Source organism: Streptopelia decaocto, assembly GCF_964273445.1.
Source record: "Streptopelia decaocto genome assembly, chromosome: 3".
Classification (NCBI taxonomy): domain Eukaryota; kingdom Metazoa; phylum Chordata; class Aves; order Columbiformes; family Columbidae; genus Streptopelia; species Streptopelia decaocto.
Window position 1 is genome coordinate 98,204,377 of NC_138656.1, and position 17,889 is coordinate 98,222,265.

At 35.0% G+C, this 17,889-nt stretch overlaps 1 protein-coding gene across 1 annotated transcript in view; it reads left to right on the forward strand.

Moving 5' to 3' along the window:
- CSMD1 (CUB and Sushi multiple domains 1) overlaps positions 1 to 17,889 on the forward strand; it is a gene marked incomplete at both ends in the record, with an annotated part of 1,064,284 nt that overhangs the window by 1,007,896 nt on the left and 38,499 nt on the right. The window contains 2 exons of the mRNA XM_082048870.1: positions 2,203 to 2,376; positions 6,205 to 6,378. Coding sequence (XP_081904996.1) covers positions 2,203 to 2,376; positions 6,205 to 6,378 — 348 coding nt within the window. The remainder of the gene's footprint in view (positions 1 to 2,202; positions 2,377 to 6,204; positions 6,379 to 17,889) is intronic.

A 17,889-nucleotide genomic window follows, 5' to 3' on the forward strand; every position in this document is an offset into this window, starting at 1 on the left:
ACTGTACTGCACTACTGCTGGACAGAGGCACCTTGATTATTTGGAGGAATGGCCCAACAGGGACCTCATGAAGTTCAACAAATACAGAATCCTGCACTCTTCATAGAATAATGTCATTCATGAGTACCAGCTTGGAACTGACTAGGTAGAAGGCAGCTTTAAAGAAAGCAATCCAGGTGATCTAGTAAAGAGGCTGAACGAGAGTTAAAAGTATGGTCTTGCAGAAAAGAAGATGACAGACTGGATTGTATAACCAGCAGTGTAGTCAGTGGGTCACAGTTATTATTTCCTCTTCAGCACTCATGTGGAAGACTGTGTCTAGTTTTTATGTCTTCCACCATACAGGAGAGATATTGGAAACTGAAGCAAGCCTGGGTGAAGGGCCCATTAAGGAGTTAGGAGTTGGAGCATGTGTTACACAAGGAGAGGCTGAGCAAGGCTGGAAGAGAGAGAATGATAAAGGGGATAATATTACTAATTGGACTGAGAACAATAAATTATTCCATCAGACATTTCAAGGAGCAAAATGTGTTTTCAACACCCTTGTTACCCTCTGTTGCCATATGCCCTCTCAGGGGAAGAGTGACTGTATAAGAAGCTGAGTGTGAAAATCTTAATTTCATACTTCCACAAATTTACAATATCACATTGTCTCCTTAAAGACATTAGCAATCCCACAATTCAGATTATTATAAGAATCCTATATGTACGAAAAAAGTAATTGTGGCACGTGTTTTACCTTTCTAGTGTTTTAGAATTGCCATTAAATGTAAAATATACTGTCTAACATTATATAAAGGGCTTTAGTAGGAAGGAGTTTTAATCCTAAAGAAGCTAAATTACAAAAAAGCCTGCTGTTGATGAATACAGCCTGTGAGAAAGAGAACATCGCAACACCTTCATTATAGCAGTGGTCATGAGCCTTAGGTCCCAGTCCTCACATCTCAAAACGAAGACTTAGCATAATTTGAGATGGAATTATTGTGAGTTGTGATTAAACAGTGTCACCAAAAAAATGAACTTTTTTTTCTCCTCTTTAACCAGTAAAAAGAAATCTCTTCCTACTCAGCAACGCTGTTTTCAAATGGAATAAAGAATCCAGAGAGGATAAAATCATTACTTGGCTTCTGTAGTGCCAAGAGTGCTACTACCCTGAAGTAATTTGTTCTACATTGTTTAACAGCATCTGATATAACTAAAGAGGAAACAGTGATGTTAGATGTTTCTTCCTTTGCATACCTTCATCCATCTGGAAAAGGTGGATATTTCTAAGTGTATTGGCCAAACTGGAAAGCAAGATAAAGAAGAGTTTATCATTTAATTACAGTCTACTGATACCTGAAGACCTGCTAGTGAGAAAAGAGTTAGTTTTTGGATACATGTAATAAAAAGAGCTGTGTGTTTGTTGTAAGAAAATAACAACACCAGGACATGCAAACAAGCACAAAACTTGATAATCTCTCCTGTTAAATCATTAGAACAACACCTGGACATGGTTTTGGCTAAGTTGCTCCAAAAGAATTTCCAAGAACGGTTCAAGTTAACTTTAACCAGTACTGATCCTGGTAGGCAGTTTACTAGCAACTGTGTGGGTCTGCAAGGCAAGAGATTTTCATTTTATGGATGTAGACTGTTCTGTTCTGCTTGGCCTTTGCCAGAGAATGGTTCCAACCATGTTTGATTTGTTAGTAGAGATCTGCTTACAAAGTCCAAGCAAATCATGAATTAGAGAAATCAGAACTCTGTGAGGAAATAATAGTATGGGTTTGAGAGTTAAACACCTTTTAATTCACACTTCTCTGAGGAAAAAGGCAACCTTACTAAGACAAAGGGGAAGAAAAAATCCGTGTTAAAATTGTCAGTTTTCTAGCAATTAAACTAATGATTTGTAACCTCAGACATTTGCAATTTACATTTTCCAGACATTCTTCTAACAAGTATGTCATTTCTGCACCAGAATCTGCAGAAACTATACATATGAAAATCAAAACTATTTCAATATCACTTCACCCTAAAAATGTAAAAAGAATATCAAATGTAGTGTTTACACCTCAGAACTTGTTCTGTACCGTGTAGTATTTGACTCTAATATATTGTTCACTAAAAGTAAGGATAAAATTCTGTTTTCCTATCAGCATTGTTGTAAATGTTGGCAAGCTTTGTAAAAATATATGTTTTTGACATGTTTTTCTTACATTTTAGCTGGTCACTGTGGTTCTCCAGATCCAATTGTAAATGGTCATATTAGTGGAGACGGTTTCAGTTATCGTGATACTGTAGTCTACCAGTGTAATCCTGGCTTTCGACTTGTTGGTACATCTGTCAGAATTTGCCTACAGGATCACAAGTGGTCTGGACAAACTCCTGTTTGTGTCCGTAAGTATCATTAATTTTTTCAGTGAATTATTATTACTATTTTAAACATAATTGAACATTGAACAGTGGATTGGTTGTTCAAACGTGTTTAAATGAGGTGCTCAGATCAAATATTTTTTGGACCTATTTTCAGTTACAAGGGTCATTATGATAATCTAATCTAGTTGCTAACCTAGCACAGACTGAATAACTTTATCCAGTAATTTCTGATTTCTGTTATTTCAGAAGCAGGAAAAAACAGGCATTGAAGCGGGTTGCACAGCAGGCTGCAACTGTTTAATTTCATCTCTTTTTATGCGCCCTTGAGTCAGCATTTAAACTTCAGATGATTTTCCTACTTTTATTTACTTATGAATGTATTTATTTATTTAAAAGTCTTGAATAAATGGCTCTATTATCTCCATGAAGGAAAGTGAAAACCTACTGTTTACTAATACTAGAAATGTGCTCACCAATGTGATAATGAAATGGTCTTCTGACTGACCAGTATGCATCAGAATTAGAAATATGGCAGCGGTACCATAAAGAAGTCATGGGCTGTGACCCTGACAATTCCACGTATTGGCCTATATTTTGTGAGATTTTTAAAGAAATCACAAATCGGTTTATATTTATTTATTTGCTTTGAAAATAATGTCAGAGTTGTAAGTAGTAAACATTGTAATCTTCAAAAAATATTATCTAAGGAAGTACACAGAGTACTGCACCCATGACTACTTTAGCTTCTTAGTTTCATGTGCAAGTCAGCCTTCATCTTGCACAGTTTTTGAGACAGGTGTTTTCCTATCTTTTTACTGAATAAACAGTTGGGCCACACTTTAGCCAAATATTTTCTGAAAGATATAGTCACTTGCTGTTTATTGAGAGTTAACACAAAATGTGGAGTTGTCTGATTAGTTCCTTGTCAGCAACAGCACAACAAAAATCAGGAGAGGAACTTTCTTTACCAAAATTTATGTTATGTTATGTTATGTTATGTTATGTTATGTTATGTTATGTTATGTTATGTTATGTTATGTTATGTTATGTTATGTTATGTTATATGTTATGTTATGTTATGTTATGTTATGTTATGTTATGTTATGTTATGTTATGTTATGTTAATGATGACCGAAACATAGGCTTAGTTATATAGCTGGTTACTCACACTGGATTTTTTTCTTGTCCAAGTACTATCAGTGTACAGAGGGCCATGAAGTTGGTGAAGAGTTTAGAGGGCAAGCCATATGAGGAGTGGCTAAAGTCACTTGTTTTGGTCAGCCTGGAGGAGACTGAGGGGGGACTTCATTGCAGTCTACACCTTCCTCAAAAGTGGAGAGGGAGGGCAGGTCCTGTCTGACCAACCTGATCTCCTTTTATGATCAGGTGACTCACCTGGTGGATGAGGGGAAAGCTGTGGATGTGGTCTATCTGGACTTCAGCAAGGCCTTTGACACTGTCTCCCATAATATACTCCTGCAAAAGCTGGTAGCCCATGGCTTGGACAAGTGTATTCTACGCTGGGTTAAGAACTGGCTGGAGGGCCGGGCCCAGAGAGTGCTGGTGAATGGGGCTGCATCTAGCTGGCGGCCAGTCACTAGTGGTGTTCCCCAGGGGTCAGTGTTGGGTCCAGTCCTGTTTAACATCTTTATTGATGATTTAGATGAGGGGATTGAGACCATCATCAGCAAATTTGCTGATGACACCAAGTTGGGAGGGAGTGTCGACCTGCTGAAAGGCAGGAGGACTCTGCAGAGGGATCTGGATAGACTGGAAAAATGGGCTGATTCCAATGGGATGAAGTTCAATAAGGCCAAGTGACGGGTGCTGCACTTCGGTCACAACAACCCCCTGCAGCGCTACAGGCTGGGCACAGAGTGGCTGGAGAGCAGTCAGACAGAAAGGGACCTGGGGGTACTAATTGACAGGAAGCTCAACATGAGCCAACAGTGTGCCCAGGTGGCCAAGAAGGCCAACGGTATCCTGTCCTGTATCAAAAATAGCGTGGTCAGCAGGACAAGGGAAGTGATCCTTCCCCTGTACTCTGCATTGGTGAGGCCACACCTGGAGTGTTGTGTTCAGTTCTGGGCCCCTCAGTTCAGGAAAGACATTGAAGTGCTGGAGCGGGTCCAGAGAAGAGCAACACGACTGGTGAAGGGACTTGAACATAAGACCTATGGGGACAGGCTGAGGGAGCTGGGGTTGTTTAGTCTGGAGAAGAGGAGGCTTAGAGGTGACCTCATCACTCTCTATAACTACCTGAAGGGAAGTTATAGCCAGGTGGGGATTGGTCTCTTCTCCCAGGCAGTTAGCAATAGGACAAGGGGGCATGGGCTTAAACTCTGCCAGGGGAAATTTAGGCTGGATATTAGAAAGAAATTCTTTACAGAGAGAGTGGTCAGGCATTGGAATAGCCTGTCCAGGGAGGTGGTGGACTCACCGTCCCTGGAGGCTTTTAAACTGAGATTGGACATGGCACTTAGTGCCTTGATCTAGTAAACAGACTAGAGTTGGACCAAGGGTTGGACTCGATGATCTCTGAGGTCTTTTCCAACCCAGTCGATTCTGTGATTCTGTGTGAACATGTATGGCATATAATTTGTTCATGAAACTGGAGAAAATTTAAGGTTGTTTGGTTTTTGTTTGTTGGTTGGTTTTGTGTGTGTGTGTTATGTTTGGTTTTTTAATTTAATAAGTTTAAATAAGAATTATCTTAAAAGATTTAGTATGGTCCTGGAAATCACTTTATTTATTGAAACTTGATCATCTATAACAGTTTAAAATTGCAACAGTTGGGCTAGAATAAAGTCAATCTTGCACCTGTATTAAGATTTTGTGCTTATGTTTAGAGTTTCATCTTCAAGTGCTGCCAATGAGATGGTGCAGAAAGTATTCAAGTAGTTGAAATAGATTTATTTACAAAATTTAAGGGATAAATAAATAAAGGTGTCTACAGGAAGGTGTCTTATTTAATTCCCAGGATCATAACCTGTTGAAAATACTGTTTCAAAAGTGAATTATCTGATAAAATAAAGGAAACACATTTAAATTATATTCACTTGTCTTTACAATTATTAAAGCAAAAGATAAACCTGTGCATAAGATTTTATTTGAGTATGATAAACATCACCAGCACAATGATGAAAATTTCTGTATATGTGTTTGTTTTTATTTATATTGTCAGTATCTATGCTTTTCTACTTTTTCTAATTTTTTTAAATGTATTTCCATGTGAAAAGCTAGAGCTTGTCCATAATAAGTGTATTTTGTAAGTGTCATTTAAGCATAATTAAACACTTAGTACACATAATGGGAAAGAGTTATTTCCAACAATGATTTCTGTATTGCCATAAGAAAATCTGAGTAAAAACATCACTACTTTAGAAAAGCAAATCAAGAACTTTGGAACAGGAGCGCTTCAAAGCTCCTGAATACTCTGAAGCGGTTCGTCGAATTAAATTTGATTTGCTGTACTACATTTTGAGGCTTGCAGAGATTTTTTTTTACTTTGCATTACTAGGAAATATAATGAACTCTTTACATTTTTTAAGGTCTAATACATATCACGTGAGTGTCAAAATGCACATAAATATACTTATTTATATTACAGCTTTCAACATCATGTAAAAAGTAGTTTCTAAAAGCTTTAAGGAAAAATTAATATTTTTCTCTTGGCAGTTAGGAATTCTGAATAAATATATGCATTTTTAAAATTAAATTTCTTGTATAAATACAAAAGACAAATTCAGAAGGATAAAGAAAAAAAAAAAAAGAGCTCAAACCTGCAAGTGATTCCGTGGAACAGTATCTTTCAGTTAGATTCTAGCCTGCCTATTTTTCTTTTAACAGCCATCACGTGTGGACATCCTGGGAATCCAGCTCATGGAATGACTAATGGCAGTGAATTCAATTTAAATGATGTTGTAAATTTTACTTGCAACACTGGATATTTACTTCAGGGTGCTTCTCGAGCACAGTGCCGAAGCAACGGGCAGTGGAGTAGCCCTTTACCCAACTGCCGAGGTAAGAAACTTTCTCATGCATTCTTTGCTCTCTAATGACTTATTTCAGGCATGATCCTTTCTCTTGCCTTCAAAATACTGGCATAGAATTCAGAAACCTAATTTTTAGGAACTTATTGCTGCCTTTGAGTTTTTGCATTTCTATATTGGAAAATGGAGTTAGGGCTGAGTATTGGGAAAACGTAGGCTTTTCAGTATTTTACCTCAAAGTTCTCAGACTGCAATTCATAGCATTTAGTTTAGAGACATATAAAGTGTATTTTGTATCACAAAAGTTATATTACATTAGTAAATTACAGTTGGCTATCTAGCCTGAATTAGGTTCACTAGAGTACTGTTTCCATAAATGGTCCATTACTCCTATTTAAACAGTTAGGTGGATGAATATTCATGCATCAAAACACTGTTAATTCTTCTGTATTTCCTAGCAATACTAGAGAGGTGTTAATAACTTTTGTCCATATGAAACCTGACTTTCCTTTGCCCGGAAAAAAAGTGATAAAGCAGCATTTAATTCTGGGTGTCAGGTTGTTGTACATATCTGAAGTTGATTACTAGTGTGCTCTGGGCAAGATGGAGATATTTGAGAGATGAGAATGAGGTGAGGGCTTCTGTTATGAAGAAACCAGTATATCAAATGTGCGTATTAGGGAAGGACAAAAAGACACCATTTTAAAACACAATCCAAAATGCTCAGATTTAATTTTGCCCTTATCATTTATTTATTGAGATTCCAGTAGTGTAATTAAGATTAAAATGGAAACAAGTCTCTGAAGTTACCCTATTGTTACTCATTTCATTTGCACCCATTGTTTTTGTTTATTTTCCTCAATCTTTGGCTATTATTGCAGAATATAGGGATAATACCAAATCTTTGGTCTAGTCCTTCAATATCTTTATCAGACCACTAAAGTCTGTTGATTGATCTATTTTTTATGTGATATTGTGAAATGCTTTCTTCTGAATCACTGACGCAGATTGAATATCTTCTGGCTGTAAAATAGATGCAAATTGTCAGAAAACTGAAAGACGGGACATGAGGTGAATCATGTAAGATATACTGAAATATCTCAAAAGCCTGGGAAAAAGTTTTTGAGATACTGTCTATCCTTCAGAGCCCTTTTGTGAAGGCTCCAGAAAGGAATGCATTTTAATAAATCTAATTTTAAAATGTTGTTTCTGGTCATATCCCCTTTGCAAGGCTGGAATTGTCTAGGTCCATTTATAACTTTTAACAACAGTAATAATTTCTAAATGTGTAAACCAAAAACAAATTAAAAATGCTTAATCTCTGGAGAGAACCTTATAATTTTGACAGGTAAGGAACATACAAAGGAAAAGAACACAAAGATCAAACAATCGACTTATTAATTGATCTATCTATACATGTATGCATATATCTAGAAAAAATATATATACACACATATATTATACTTAAGATAGATATTTGAGTGTTAAATTGGAATTGGCAAGGCTGGCAAGATTTTTGTTCTGTGATATAATTTGGTAAAATCCTCCACATATCACACAATCACTTAGGATCTTCCTTTAAACTGATAAACCTTTCAGATTTTCTTTGCATGAATTCTATCTCATGCCTGAATGTCTATCTCATGCCTGAATGCTGACTACAAAATTAAGAAACTGAAGATTACGTTATCAATTTAAAAAGCATGATTTTTAAAATAATCTTATCTTCCACTATCCAGATTACAACTCTGGAATTCTATTTTCCTTTCTGATTAGACAGGGACAAGTTAGACAGCTTGTTGAAAAGTGGGTTAATACTAAAACAGATGAAATAGTTTACCCACAAATAGAATGTCTAGTAGGCTCTTTTTGAGCATTTCTTTCACTGGAAAAATGATCACTTAAATGTTAAATCATTGTAAGTACTATGCTTTCCGTGCATTGAAACTTGTCTTTAATATGCTAAAGGAAATTGCAGTTATTGAAGTTGTGTTAGTGATGCGAACACTGGGACTAAAAATGATGTAATAAGGATTTAACTTCAGCTATTGGTAGCTTTATTATCTCCACCTGTTGGTTTATTAGAAGTCATATTGTATTACAATGGTTGTTCCCAAGAATAATAATTATCCTTGGTGATTAGCTCATCATATTATTTCAGAAATAGCTGATGCAATTTCAAGCTCAGTGTGTGTGGAATTAGATCTCTCATTCTCATTAAAACAATACAGAGAGGCCTATTCCCTCAGTCACTACCCTCAGAATTCATTCAAGTGAGTTAACCAGCACAGCAATATAATTATTGGAATGGAGAAAGAGGAATTAGCAAACTGTTCCTATTTAGGCTCATGTACTTTTATTTTTTTCCTTTTATACTGTTTGCTAGACTTTATTAAACAAACTCCTCTATCTCATCTGTGAGGCATTTAAGTAAGATTTTACTCGTTGAAAGGATACACTTTTTCACATATCCTAGAGAAGCAGTCCACATCTACTCTACCTGTCAGAGGAAGAGTTTGCATAGTTTTACTGAAGTTCAACCCCATTTTCCAGCTAAAAGTTACTTAGCTATTTACATTGAACTCAAGTACACTTACTAAAAGGAACACAAGTGAAAGAGAAAGAAATAAAAAAAAAAAAGAAAAAGAAAAAATTGTGAAAAATAATGCAAAGACTGAGAAGATTTTAAAAATAAGAACATAAGAATTAGAAGCCTTACAGCTACTCCAACATTATTTCAATTGTGTCTCCTGTCTTTCATTTTCCTTTTTTTAATTCGTCACATGAATTCGAGTTTGATCCGGGCCAATTTATGATCTGAAATCTTGTTTAGGGAGGTTAGTTTTCTGGAAGTAGTGAGTATTACAGATGTAACTCTACAAAGATCCATTCACTTAAGAATGGCAAACTCCTATCAGAATGGAGTGGCCCTGAGTTCTCTCAGTTGTGTATCTGCAATTTTCTCTGTTCTTACGAAGATGGTGTAAAGTTGGACTTTCACCTTTCACTCTGCTTCCTCACTTATTTTTTTCCTTCATTTAGTATTTCTTTCTCTCTAGAAACAGGTATTTTTCAGTGACTGTCTTGTATCTCTTCCATTATGAACTGTGAGGATCCACCTAATCTTGTCACCTATTGCTTGTCTGTTGCCCCACTGTAGGTCTGTATTACAAAGCATAGAGTTCTTTAGGAACTGTAACCATTAAAGATTTAACTGTTATTGAAATCAATGTGACGTAAGTATTTTTATAATTACAGCTTGCAATAGTGGTCAGTATAGGGAATGGATAATTAATTGTTTTCCTACACTAAAATATTTGTTAGTGTATGATTTGGGAAAATGTAATTTCAGGTTAGAAGAAGGAGCTTGATTCTTTTCTGCTATGTATATCATCAAGAATTTTATTCAAAATAAAATGAAAACTGTAAGTTTTATTCAAATGTCACCACTTTTATTCATATGAGAATTACAAAAATTACAATGTAGAAGAAGTTAACCACCAAAGCTGACTCTCAGGGCCTTGGCTGAACATAAGAAATTCACAATTAAAGGGAGAAAGAAAAACTTGGTCAGACTAATACAGGTCTTGAGGCCTGATCAACCTTGAAGTCCAGGTTGACATTTAAAGTGTTTTAAAAAGAGATACATCATAAAGTTTACAGTTTCTCTAGATCCAAAGTGATCAACCTTAAAATCCATGCTGATGTTTAAACTGCTTGAAAAACAGATAGTTCATAAAGTTTGCAGTTTCTCTAAGAAATCCTACTTTTGGGTTCTGTTGAGAAACATACTATCTGAAGTAATAGTAACTGTTGTAAATATATTTGTGCACCAGAAGTTATTTAGTTGTAGTGCAAAGAGAATAGTCAATATCCAGTTCAGTTTAAGAATATCAGTATTAGAGTAGTTCTGTGCCATTGACCTATTACATGAATCTCTGATCTATACATTTTGAAGATCTTATTTCAGTTATATTAAATATTAAAATATTGTATTAATTGCCTTGGTAATTTGTATTGTTTCTTATTTGGTTAGTGTGGTGGGTTGATCTTCCTGCCTGCCTGCCTGCCTTCCTGCCTGCCTTCCTTCCTGCCTGCCTTCCTTCCTTCCTTGCTTCCTGCCTTCCTTCCTTTTTCCTCTTTTCTAGTGTGGGCTCTCCACAGGCTGCAATTCCTTCAGGAATTTCTGTCTCCTCTGGTGTGGGTCCTCCATTGACTGCAGAGAATATCTGCTCCCTCAGACACCACCTTCTCCTCTAACATCTGCATTCCCTCTGTTGTTTCTCAGTATTTATTTTTTTTAATGACCTCCTCCTATCTCTGTGGTGTTTTCTGCCCTTTCCTAAATATATTTTCACAGAAAGACAAACTTCCCTCATGAATTCAGCTGTGATTGGAGGAGAAACTGAGAGTGGGGGTTGTTCAGCCTGAAGAAGAGAAGGTTCAGGGAAATCTTATCAATGCTTATCTCAGAGAGGTTGCAAAAAAAGATGGTCAGACTTCTCAGTGGTGTCCACTGAAAGGACAAGAGGCAAGGGGAACAAACTGAAATGCCTTTTTCATTGTGAAGATGATAAAACACCTAAACAGATTGCACAGAGAGGCTGTGAAGTCTCCATTCTTATCTGACTTGAAAAAGCCCTGGGCAAACTACTTTAGCTGTCCCTTTCAAGTTCAATTGTTCTGTGATTCTGTATGATATATAACTAGAGACTTCAATATATGTCTCAAGAATCTTACTGAGGTGGTATGTGGTATCTCCAGACCTATTTTTCTGCTTATCCTACTTTTTTATGCTACTACATAACACAGAAGTAACAAAAATAAGCAGATTGCAAGTTTTTCAAATTAAAACACAGCCTGACAGACTAAAGTAACATGGAAACAGATTATAAGACAGTAACCTAGGTCATCTGATCTAGAGTAACTGGATGGGCAACTAAGGCAACTTCTTAACCCTCTGCGTGACACTCCAGCACTCAAAAAAACACTTGAAGATACATATAAGTACAGAGGATACAACTATGTTCCCCAAACTAGATGAATGCAGAACAAGAGGAAACTTCAGTGTGCAAAAATTTATTCCATATATCAACTAAACATTGTAAGAGATTATCTGAATCCTAAGGTCCTGAAACTCTGCTGTTTCTAGCCTACAAGCGTCAAAGCTTATACTGAACTTTACACTGTTAACCCTTAGCCTAGAATTTTTCATATATTCCTGTGCAAATATTCTGTCTTAAAATGAATAATTGGAATTTTCTAGAAAAGAACATGCTACGTACTGCTACTCACAATGTATTTAGGAATTCACTGTGAAACAAAAACTTTTGGTATCCCTTCAAAAGAATGAAAAGAGAAATACAGAGTGGTCTGGTTCAAACCTCCATACCAGCTGGGCATGTTCCCACAGAACCCTTCTCTGGTGCCTCTACCTAGTTTAATTCTACCTGTCTATCTGGTCAAAGTAGTCTTCTGTACTCTAAGCTGCCTCCCTGTAACTTCATAGCATAATTACATTTAGATCAGCTCACTGAGAGAAGAATTTGATATACCATTTAATATTTTTACTTCAGTAAATACCATGTATTTTGCACCATATGCTGTAAAATTTGCTCTGACAGATTTTTATGATAATTATGCTTTTATTTCTAATTTGATACAGCTTGGATTAAAGGATAAATCTGCCTATTTTTAAATGACTAGAGTTTATTTTTGTCAAAAAGGCTTAAAACAAATCTTTATATTATTTACAAGAAAGAAGAGCAAAAAGTATTTTTGTTAGATTTAAGAAATAATGAAGTGCATTTCAATTATGAAATCAAGCTGAAATGTTAATTTTGCATCCACAATTAAAAAAAAAATAAATCTAAATTCTACTAACTAAATGGATTGTATGAAATTTACTTTTAATGAAATGATTGCAACTTAACTAAAGTGAGTAATAGCGATTATTTGGCATGTATCTTTCCTTCTAAAAATAATCTTTTATCGAATGGGTCAAAAACATTTGTATTAAAGATCACTTTTTATGATGAATTATGAATTTGTGTAAAAATCAAGTAAATATTCCAGCTCCTTAAATATACTGCTGTGAAGGGATTAATGTTCCTGGCAAACCTGTGTCATTGATTCAACAGAGATTTTGCATATAATCTTTCTTTCAAACCTTGGTTGACTTCACTTGCATCAATAATAAACTTGGCTTCACTTCACTGATAATCTACATCCAGTTACTACAAACTATAGATTACTACTTGAAGACATTGCAGAAGATTTTTTATTTTTATTTATTTTATTTATTTTAATTTCATTTTGCAACTGAGATACTGCGTATGCATGGGAAACCTTGATATTTTTGGAAAACAAAGCTGGACTGTTCTCAGGCACTCTTTCTTCAATGATACATTGCTTTTATCTGTTGTGTCAGTAGTAGGTTAACAAATAAGTCACTGGCAGAAAATTTACCAAAGAAATTATATGAAGTTTTTCCTGACAAAATTAGGGCATAGAGAAGATCAAGTGTGCTGCTCTAGAGCAATATGGTAAAAATTCGTATGAAACAAAATATCAATATGTTTATATATCTTAAATGCACTGAAAGCACAGAACTCCTTTGCAATGGTATGTTCCCCCTACACCAGAATGCCATTATTCTGAAAATTTAATAATGACTTAATCTATTCTGGCAATCTGTTTTGGCACCCCAAGTAAAATCTTTAATCCCTTAAAATGAACACATTTTTTAATATTGGATTTTAGATTTATCTTGTGAGGTAACATAATCATTAAAACACTTGGAAAAACTCATGCTCCCACTCTGTCACAAGTGAAAAAAATGGCTTGTTGTGAATTAGTGATACTTCAGGAGATTTAAAACCCCCAACTTTTTAATTGAAACAATAATATTTATTTTAAATTTGTATTTTAACATCTATATACATGTTTTAAGATTTGTAATAGTCTTTTCTGGAATCTTGAGATCACTGAACTAAGATTTCAAAATCATAATTTGTGGGACAGGACATTTTCAACTCTACATGGACTCTCTGTATTTCTTTGATAAAAAGAACATGTCAATAAGTCTATTTACTTGCATTCAAACTGGAATCAAATGGCATCAGAAAAATTCCCATAGCCAAATGTCTGTTCTCTTCAGCAAACCTGACTTGGTGCAGCCTGAGTGTCCTACCTCAGAACTACCTATGAAAATATCTAATCCTAAAACAAACATGTTCAGGATGGACTTTTTTCCCTTTCCATTTTGTCTTTGGAAGTACAGAAAACCAATCTCTACACTTGCTTCTTTTCATAATAAGTCTTCACCACAAAAATGAGAACTGAATCAAATGGTCTAATCAGGGCTCTGCACTCCCGAATGCAATGCAGGTCATTTTTCCATATATTATGCTTCGGGTAAGAACTGCTGTATGAAACATCACAACCACATCTTCTAGAAAGCAAGTATTTGCAAGAAGGAGATTTTCTGACTCTTTTTTCTTTACTTTGGCATTGGATAAACTGTCCTATCACTTGCTGCCAGTTCATAACACAGTGTCAGATGCATAATCTATGTCAGAAAAAGTGTACATCCTTTGCTCCTGTTCCCTTCAGAATCCATTGTATTGTCTTATAAATAAGATTTAGGAGATTTTGCCTTTTTTTTTTTTTTTTACTGGGAAGATATGTTTGGCAAAGTTGCTGAGCTCTTAATAGCTTACGTTCTCCAGTCTGTGTCAGTAAGTCCAAGCTATTTGTTAGTCATAAAGAATTCAGGTCTTTGTTCACTTATCCTGGTTTTGTACTGAATTTTTAATTTGAAAGTTTTTTCTTTATTTATTTCATTATTGATCGATTTTTAAAGCTCAATTAAACCTTTTTGTCTCATTAAGGATCTGATATCTACAAGGAAATGTTGATTTTGTCATGTTTTCTTTAGTGGATGTATCATTTGAACCAGTGGTAATATGTTCCACTCCTTCACTGACAAGAAAAATGACCTTTCTGATGACAGCTGATAGAAGAGTGAGAGAGATTGAGACTGATGACCATTTCATCTGAAATAACTCTGAATTTAAATGTTTTTCCATCTATGTTGGTATCATGGAGTCACATAAGCTGAGAATTTTTTTTTTTCCAAAGTCAGACATATTTGTTGAGATCTTTGTATACTTTGAATGTTAGATTATATCTAACCTGTTTATGATAGCATGTTGATCCTTCAGAAGGACAATTAGAGCTTGACTAAGTTTCCTAAATAAAGAGGTGGCATACAGGTTCTGAGATATTTACCTTAAACTGGCAGGGATGTGCTTCTCTGAAGTGGCATCTACCTGGAGATCAGGCAAAGACATCTCAAAAGTTAGCAGAATCATCTTTTGGGACAACTGAGTAAATCTCCTCTCCCATGTGAAAAAAAAACAGTGCTCTGATTAAGAAAAAACTAAAGAAAAAGACTTTAAGACATGACTCTGGAGTTTGTACTATTATGAAGTTATTGTGTTGATACTACTTGTACACAGATGCCCACAAATGTGTTTGTGTACAGACAATACATATAGAGAACAATGACAGGAAAATACTTCATCTTTCTCATCTATCTGCTGGTGTTAATGGCTAAGTTTATGCTGGTGATGGAATAGGAAGAAGAGATTTCATACTTTTCCAAAGCAAGTATTGTTTCATAAAGTTGGACCAACTCAGTTTAAAGCTTAAAAAAATAACTGCAAGCTCATGAAATTTCTTCTACCATACTTCTTACTCCATTTTTATTTTAGTATAGAGTTAGTTAGTTAATCAGAGAACTCAGTAGAAATTTTCCAAGAAAAAAACCTTAGTTAAGGTCTTGTACATACTGAGATATTATTTAGTGTTAATTTGTTCTATTTCTAACTGCATTAATTACAGTGAAAATTTCCTTGTTATTGTTGACTTTGAACCAAACTTTACTAAAATTCCATAGACTGCCCATTTTGTAATTATGCTTTCATGAACAGTCCCCTTTTTTTACAGACAGCATTTATTAGAACTTGTGATAAAGTCATAATATATTCTCTACCCTTATTCACTCTGAGTTCCAGTCACTATACTTGTTCTAAATACCAACACTAATGCAATACTTTTCAAATATAAAAGTTTTAAAACACTGTTCATCTGATACAAAAGTTTGAAAAATAAGCTTACCATTGTTTCTGACAAGGAAAAAAGAAAAAGAGCATGAGAACAAAAAATGAAATACTGTGAATTATGTACTTTTTGATGATCATTCAACTTTTTAACAGAAAACTGCCTAAAGGACTCTGACACGGTCTTTTCATTTCTTTGTCCTCAAGGGTTTGAATCTACTCAGTGTGAAGTTCCAAAGTCATCAGGGCAGACTTGACGTATTCTTCTTCTTTTCTCAACAGACTAAATTGAGAGTGCCAAAATTCATTTCCCGTGTAACCCCTGACAGCTGTCATTGAGAGAAAGCAATCTCCATCTGCTCTCGCCGTGATTTACAACTGAGTCTCCAGGGTGAAAGGCAATCAGGGAAACTACTGCTTTAGTTCTGTATACTGGCCAAGACAAATTCTTTTCTGAAGTGCTCCTTATTGCAACCCTTCTTAGCAACAGCACACTTGTGTATACATATATTTAAAAATCTATAGCTGATGCTAAATGGCACTACAGGCATAATTTTGTTAACTTTTTAGCTTAAAGGATCTCATGCATAATTATTTGATAAGACTTCATATGTGATGCAATAATTTTGTTGCACAGAGCACATGCTTAAATTATGCATTCAGTGACTATTCAGTATTCATCACTGAATTGGCTAAACAGATACTACTGGTACAAGAATGAGAACACTGCATCACAGAGACAAATTGATACTTTGGGACTATGATATATTGCTTGAACATTCCATATTAGAGGTCTGCATGAAGAATTAAGTTTTTCTATTCTCCCTATTGCATTTCAAAAATAATTCAGTTAGAATTGCTTTTGGGTAGCTTTAGGGCAGCATATCTTCATGAAACAAAGTTATTTTTTCTTAATTTCTAAGACTGGCTTTTCAGAAGCTAACTTGGCATTCTTACTAATTAAATCAAAAATTCAGTTTTAAGCAGGTATATTTTATTTTGTTTTATTTTCAAAATCATAACTGTATTTTACAAAAGGAGTGCTGTTTTGAATGCCTGTTAAAAATTAAACCTAGGGAGAGACTTGAGTAATCCATAGAATGGGAAAAATTTTGGAAAATAATTGTATTAATGAATGTGCAAAACCTTAAATAAATGTGAGAATTTTGCAATATGATCCAGATTTTTCTTCTATTTCAATAGAATATTCAAAATTAAAAATAGAATAATTTGACCAAATAGTTCCAATCTTCTGTTTCAACTAAGCCAGTGTGCAATAACAATGATTTTCACTAAACTGCAGTTGAAATAATATATTTCCTTTCTTTTGAACAAATTCTGAAATGTCATTTCACTGTTTATTTTACTACTTTTTGCTCTAACAGTATTTTTATTTCTGCAGTACTTCAGTGTTTATTTTTAAATAAAACACTTTATCACTTTGATCTAGAAATAAAATAAATATTCAATATTATTGTTAAAGAAATAGTACTTTCTGATATTCTGGAGTTCTCATAACTCCCAAATCAGATTTCCATGTGACTGATAGTCCATGAAGCCATGGCAAGTTGTCTGCATTTTTGTTCCAGAAGGCCTTTTTGTTTTAAAGGTTTGTGCCTAATATCCTCCCCGTTCCAGCAAAAGAGAGTACAAGGGCACCTGCCGCATTTCTGACCCTCACTCAGAACTTCAGGCAAGGCATTACTTTTCTCTCCAGAGCAGCCCTGTCTTGGAGGCACTGTGTGAATGTAGCAAGCAGTGCTCCTCACAGTAAAGCAGTTGCAGGACATTCATTCTGTCTTAATGTAGACTCTTGAGAAAGCAAAGCAATGACTTCGAAAAAGAGCAGTGGCAGACAATCTCTCACTTAGGATGTGATAAGCATAAAGTCTAAGCTTTCATTAGCCTGAAGATCATCAATGTTACCTTTTTTAAAGAGTGTCCCGTGTTCTGGAGGTGAATATTCTTTATTGCTCCTGTTCATGATTTTTTGATTTGAAGAGCAGAAGCTGAGATTTTTTTATGGTTAGAAGATGTAAATGCACATATAAGCCTTTAACGTAGTCCTTAGTGCCTTCAGTTGCAGTGAACAGATCTGATTCTAGAAACTGCTTCTAGGACTGTTTTATCCTGTTGCTGTTCAATATTAAAAATATACACGGAAAAAATATATATGGAAAGGTTCTGTATATCAGAGATAATTTACAAAAAAGGTTTGTATTTTCTCATAAATGTAAATCCATCCAACAGTCAAAAGTGTGAAACTAGGGAAAAGTTCAGATTTATAGGCAATCTTCTGATCCAAACATATTGAGCAAGCATGATGATGTTACCATGCCCTGTTGCCAGAGCTGAAAGTAAGGTGTGCATTTAAGTTGCTTTGTATCCTAGGAGCAGTAAAAGACAAAAAGAAGCAT